Source organism: Manis javanica, chromosome 4 (assembly GCF_040802235.1).
Source record: "Manis javanica isolate MJ-LG chromosome 4, MJ_LKY, whole genome shotgun sequence".
NCBI lineage: Eukaryota > Metazoa > Chordata > Mammalia > Pholidota > Manidae > Manis > Manis javanica.
This window is the reverse complement of record NC_133159.1, coordinates 131,855,917-131,862,152: the sequence shown is the minus strand read 5'-3', so window position 1 is coordinate 131,862,152 and position 6,236 is coordinate 131,855,917. Positions and strand designations below refer to the sequence as shown.

Sequence of the window (6,236 nt, the reverse complement as noted above, 5' to 3'; positions counted from 1 at the left end):
TCTCGGTCCTTATAAAGCCCTGCCTGAACTGATTAATTCAGGGCAGGTGAGTAGCTGTTGGAGCAGCTGCAGGCCCTCCTACAGGCGCCCCTGACTTAACCGTCTGAGCCTCTCGCTCCAGGACGTACATCTGCTCTGAGCGGGAGCTCTCAGCGTTCTCCCAGAGTAGCCCACTTTCGTGGTAGGGAGCGGGGAGGGAGAACACTGAGTGAGAGCTGGAGAGCCCTGCTCCCCGTATTCTGCTCCTGGTTCTGTAGTTCCCCACAAATCCCTCTGGGTCCTTGCTAGCGTCCGCGACCGCGCGTCTCCAGCGTGACTGCGCCCCCGCCGGCAGCCCCGGGGCAGCACGTGCGGGGCGGGGCTGTGGCCCGAGCCTGGAACTGATTGGGCGCGGCCTGATGGGCGGGGCCGGCCCGCAGCTGTCAGAGCTGCCGCTGCGGCCGCGGCGCATCGGGCTGAACCGCGGCAGAGCCGCAGCAGCCACCGGAGCACAGGAGCCGACAGGGCCCGGCCGGGATGGTGCAACGGCGGCTCCGCGGCGCAAACACGCACTGAGTGGGCCCAAGCTGGGCCCCGCGTCCCCCGCGCCCCCCGCCGCCCCGATTTCGGCCGGCATGATGTGCCTGGAATGCGCCTCGGCGGCGGCGGGCGGCGCGGAGGAGGAGGAGGCGGACGCGGAGCGGCGGCGCCGGCACCGGGGGGCGCAGCGAGGGGCTGGCAGTGGCGGTTGCTGCGGGGAGCGGGGAGCGGGCGCCGCTGGAGTCTTGGCCGCAGACGATGAGGTGCACACGTTGTCGGGCAGTGTGAGGAGGGCCCCGTCCGGACCCCCGAGCACCCCGAGCACCCCCAGCTGCGTAGCCGCTGCCAAGGGCCCCGGCGCTCAGCAACCCAAACCGGCCAGCTTGGGCTGCGGGCGGGGGGCAGCTGCTGCCATCCTCAGCCTGGGCAACGTGCTCAACTACCTGGACAGGTACACCGTAGCAGGTGAGCTAGTGCCCCACCCAGTCCAAGAACTAGGACCCCATTCCCTACCCCCACCCCCCCGAGGTACCCCGGTGAGCCTTTGGTCCGAGGCCCCCTATATCCAAGCCTTACGTGGAGTCCCTAAGGGCCCTCGGCTCAGGCACAACTGGGCAAGGAATGCCCTATGATCCACTGGTCCAATCCAGGGACTGCCCACCCGTCCCCGGGCCCGGGGTTGGGGGAGTCCCCAGCCCTGGAGTATCCCACGCGTCCTCGCCAGCCCTTGACGTCCCATCTGTTGTCCTCTTCTCCGAGAGTCTCCTCTGTGTCTCTCTGCGTTCTCGCTTCCGCGCCCCTCCTGCCCCAGCCTCAGGTTCCCGGGGCCTCTCCTCCCCTTCCCCCAGGCCAGGAGGTCTGTGGGTCTGTCGCCGGTCAGTTCCTTCCTTCCTCCTCTGGTTCCACTCCCTGCGTGCGTGCGGCGAGTGCGCGTGCCCCTTGCGGGTGTGCACCAGGGGAGACCGAGGGAGTGCGCGCAGGCGGCGGGGATGTGTGTGAGCCTGTGAGCGCGTGGCTGACAAAGGCTCCGGGCTGCGGGGAGCGGTGGGAGGGGCGGGGCGGGTCCGTGGCGCCTGGGGACCCAGGATGCGGTTTGCAGCTGGCCCTGGCAAGAGGCCTGAAGACGCCTCCCCCTGCTCTATGGTGCTTGGGGCCTGGGGTAGGGCTCAGGCCACTGGGGCTGGAGAGGGGCTGCCTCATCCTCTGTGAGCATCTCTGGTAACTAGTCTTGGGTCTGGGTGGGGGACGATAGAATAACTGGGTTCTAGTCCCAGATTTGCCCCTCATGTGCTTAGAGTGTGACCTTGGGCCAGTCTCAGTTTGTGTTTAGGTCTGTTTTCTCCGTTTGCGAGTTGGTTAATCCCTGGGCCTTTTGGGGGATGGATGGGTTTCTGGGATTCTGGTCGCTGGCTCCTCTCCCCCAGTTTTCAGGGGTTTGTGAGTAGGGACTGTCCCTAGATTCAGCTGCCCCTCAGTGGGAATGCTGCAGCCTTGAGAGAAAAGGACTCTGGCCAGGCCGGAATAAGTGAGGGCTCCCTGCTGGAGGAGAGCAGTGACTGAAAACCTGGCATGCTGGCCTAGAACCTGCCTAACCACAGCTTAGTAAAATACCGAAGTACCAAACAAAATTAAAAGATAGCTGTAGGAATCCTCCTCTGCCCAATAGGGTTTGTGTCAAATGACAGGGAATAACTCAAATGGGAGGTCAGAAGCTTCCTCCTCCCTCCACTCCTGCTTTCAAAACCCTTTTGGATCTCTGTCTCTCCGCTTCAGGAAGTTGGAAGTGGGTACCAGTGGCACCAGTTTTGAGACTGGGCTTTCCCCAAGAGGCTCTTACTTTGAGCTGGTGAGCAGGAATACCTAGCACCATCCAAATGCACCAACGCCTGTCATGTATGTGCCATGTTGCCTGAGATCTTATGTGCCTACCTAAAGTGGGGAGAAGTCAGAGAACTTTGGGGACCTGTAGTCAGTGCAAAATCGACTTCGGTGTACAGATGGGGGAACTGAGGCCCCTGCATGCCCCTTGTCCCAGATGACCTGGAAAGTATATGACAAGGCTGGCATGAGACCTACCAGCAAGCATCTGCCTGGGAAGAGGTGTCTCACTCTCAGCTGGGCAATGAACAGTACTGCTTCTGGCATGGTAACACTTTCCAATTGTTTTTTCCGGCCTTAGACCACCCTTCTTAATATTCTTAGGGAAACTGACTCTGCCAGGGGCTGAGGGGGAGATGGTGGGATCAGGGAGACCTGGTACTTATTTGCTCCCACCCCTACTTGGGTCCCAGAGTCAGAATGTCAGAACAGGGAAACAAGATAGAAAATTTCTGATGAATTGGTAAGGGGGGATAGAGATCAGAGGCTAGAGAGGCGTGGGGAGGTAGGGAGGAAGGTCCGGAAAGCCCTGTGCAAACACCGGCCTGGGCTGTGTGTCTCTCCCTGTTCTGGCCAGGACAGGCTGGGAGATTGTGCACTGCCCCACCCCCAGCACACAACATGCACAGATTTCCTCTCCGGATAAGCCTGGCGCCCTCTCCCTCTCTTTATGGTAGACTCTCCCACTCCCCTGCCCCCAAGTTCAGTTTTTAGTAAGATTTACTGTCCCTATGGCAACTACTATGGCCTGATGTGTCTGGAGTGGAGAGCAGGGGAATGGTCATCCTAGGCCTGATTTCACCTGTTGCTGGCTGGCCCAGCCAGGACAGAGGAGGGGATGCAAACAATCCACTTCTCGTTCTGTTCACCTCTGATGTTCATGCCCACTTGACCCCTAAGAAGCTCACAATCTGGCCCTGGCTCTCCCATAAAGAATGGGGTAGTTACTACTCTCTTCCTTTAAATCTGTCCTGTGTATTTCCATCTTCATGGTACAGATTAGCTCTGTTGAAAAGGAATATAATGCAAGCCACATATATCATTTAAATATTTCTAGTAGCCACATTAAATAGTAAAAAGAAATAAGTGAAATGAATTCATGTATTTTACTCAATGTATCCAACATATTTCAAAATGAGAGCTATTAATGGAATATTTTGCTTTCCTTTTCATACTAAGATTTGAAACCCAGTGTGTTTTACAATTGCAGCATGTGTCAATTTGGACTTGCTACACTGGGCTCAACAGCCACAGTGGCTGGGCCACTGCAGGGGACAGTGCAGGTTACAATCTTTGATGCCAGAGTTTGAGTCCAGGTTCTTCAACTAACCAACTGTGTGACCTTGGAGATGTCGCCTGAGCCTTCTGGGTGATCATTTCCTCCTCTCCAGTTCCTGGGTTGTGCGGAGTAAATAAGAATGTCACCTAAGCACCTGCGACAAGGCCAGACTCCTAGGGGAGCTTCACCAATGTCAGCTGCCTTCTTTTCCATGCCTCTGCTCAAGCTGTCCCCAACCACTATGCCTTTCTCATTTGACTGTTTTGGACAGTCCTTTTGGGGATGCCTTTACAAACCCCTCCCTTCTCTGCCAGGGCTGTCTCCATCCTGGGAACTCCAGTAGGTTCTGCCTCTGCTCTAGCATTCCCAGCGCGCCACCCGGTGATCCAGCTAATTATGGCCTCTCCTCTCCATGAGAACCCCCTGAGGGCAGCAGGCCTCAGAAGCAGGTGAGGAGGGCCAGGCTTCTGCTCTTGCTTTTCTGACTGAGCGCTGCTTCAGTTGGATGAAATTGAGATGGCCCAGACACCACCTCTAAAGCCATCCCTCCACTTCCTTGTGTACACAGCGAGAGAATGTGGGCACTTGTCCAAGGTTGCATAGTTGGGTGGAACAGGACTAGAAGCCCCTGTTGCAGTGTTTTCTTGGTGGAAGTGGACGCATGTCTCCTATTTCCTGCCTGGAAACTCAGAGACTCTGCTGGCCAGGGCAAAAGCCCTCTGGGCAGATGAATTTCAGCTTAATTTAAGGGAGGCACTTTAAGCTCCCCTAGGGCACGTGGCTCCTACTCCCAGGGCCCCTACCAGGCAGGGAGCTACCCACTCTCCATTCTGAGCTCAAACATGGGTGCCAGGTCAGGAGAAGGAGGGAGCCCCTCAGGTGTGGGTCCCAGGTCCCCTCTTCCCAGCCCTGCTTCCTGGTGCCAGTGCTGTCTCTGCTCCCAGGCTCCATTATTCTATCTGTAAAATGGAAGCAGAGCTGAGGATGTAGGTGGTGGCATTCTGCTCCTGGAACTCCAGGCCCAGTGAGAAGAGATGGTGCGGGCCCTGTTCATGGTTGGAGAATGACTACTTGAGAGCTGAGAGCCTTTTCCAACTTCTCTGGGGTACCTGTCCTTTCCTGAGCCCTATTTTCCTTCCCTTTGATCCAGCCCGTGGCAGACTGGGTGCTCGAAATTGGGCGGAGCAGCGGCTGGTGAGGAGAGGCAGAGCCCTGCCCTAGGGGAGTCCTTTTCTGCCAAAGAAGCTGAGACCAGTATCCATGGCAACGGCTCACTAACACAAACCCAGAAGGAGAGCTGAGCACAGGGACCCAGCCAGGATCAGAGGCCTGGCAGCCACTGGGGGCTTCCCCTGACACCTGAGCTGGGTGCAGGAGTGGGCTGCCACACTGGGGTGCTTGGCTCTTTTGTTGCCTGCCTGGTTGAGTCTGTCCAGTGCTGACAGGTGGGAAAATGGACTCCCAGGGCCTTTTGTGGGGTCAGTGGATGGGTAGAGGCCATGTCAAGACCCAAGCTCTGTGGCTATCCTTGTGAATAAGGACAGTCAACTCTGCCTCGCCCTGCCCCCTCAGGTGGCCTTGTCCCCTCAGGTGGCCCTGCCCAAGCCACTGCCACATCAGCACTACTTAAGGGCGGGGTGTCCCAGGGTGGCATTCCGGAGTGTTTGTCTGGCAGGTCGGCAGCCAGGTGAATGGCCGACTGGCCTGGAATGCAGAGCCCTAATGACTAACTACCAGCTGCGCATTTCCTTGCTGCTGCTTCCTCCTCAGGCACCTTTTGGCCTGTTCGCCAGCACCTCTCTGTGCTGTTGACCTGTCAGAGAAGTGCCTAGAAACTCACCAACTGCCTTGGTCTGGGGCCCAGAGCCAGTTACTGACCCAGCCTGCACCTGAGTTTCTCATTTTGTGAATGGGGCAGGAAGGCTGCGGGTTAAGGCCTGGTCTCAGAGTGAGGCTGTGCAGGTCAGAGCTGCTCAGAGAGGAGCTCTGTGTCCTTCCTGGGACAGGAAGTGACTTCTCTCTCTGCCTGGGTGTGGGAAACTGAAATCTAGAGGGTAGAAGGGAGATGAGAGTGAGGGAGGGAGGAAAAGGGGATATTGGCTTGATCCCTAGTCTCTGGGGCTGGTGCTCCTTGGTGGGCCTTGAATGTCTCCTGGGCTGAGCTGCTTGCTTCTGGCTTTGCTAGACCTGCTCTGTGACCTAAGGCAGATTCTGACCCTCTCTGAGCCCTGAATCCACAATAGAGGGTTTTGTTCCTGTCTTTCTGGGGTCAGGGTCTTGCTTCCACAGGTCACATGGGGCACTTGGTCTCAGGAACTCTAGTCTGCTGGCCTCCAGCTCTGCCTGCACCTCCTTCCCTCAGGATAACAGGGACTGTTTCCCAGTTGCTGCAACAGCCAATCTCAGTTTCCCTTGATGGGTCTCCGTGGTGCCTCTGCTCTCCTTCCAGGAAGTCTTCTCCAACTCTCTGGGCTGAGCCAGGTGCCTAACTCCTAGTTTTCAATCGCACTATCCCCCATATCCGTCACAGCACCTACCCCTGTGTAGGGTGGCTATCTCC

At 57.6% G+C, this 6,236-nt stretch overlaps 1 protein-coding gene across 3 annotated transcripts in view; it reads left to right on the top strand.

The window, feature by feature from the left end:
• The first annotated feature begins 427 nt into the window (after nucleotides 1-427).
• SPNS2 (SPNS lysolipid transporter 2, sphingosine-1-phosphate) overlaps nucleotides 428-6,236 on the top strand; it is a 35,227-nt gene continuing 29,418 nt past the window's right edge. For 2 of the 3 annotated variants that reach the window (XR_012130533.1, XR_012130532.1), the window contains exon 1: nucleotides 428-984. Coding sequence is in view for 1 of the 3 variants with exons in the window: in XM_073234984.1 (XP_073091085.1) it covers nucleotides 615-984 (370 nt within the window). In the remaining 2 variants the exon portion in view is untranslated. The remainder of the gene's footprint in view (nucleotides 985-6,236) is intronic. The other variant, XM_073234984.1, reaches the window with a different exon arrangement.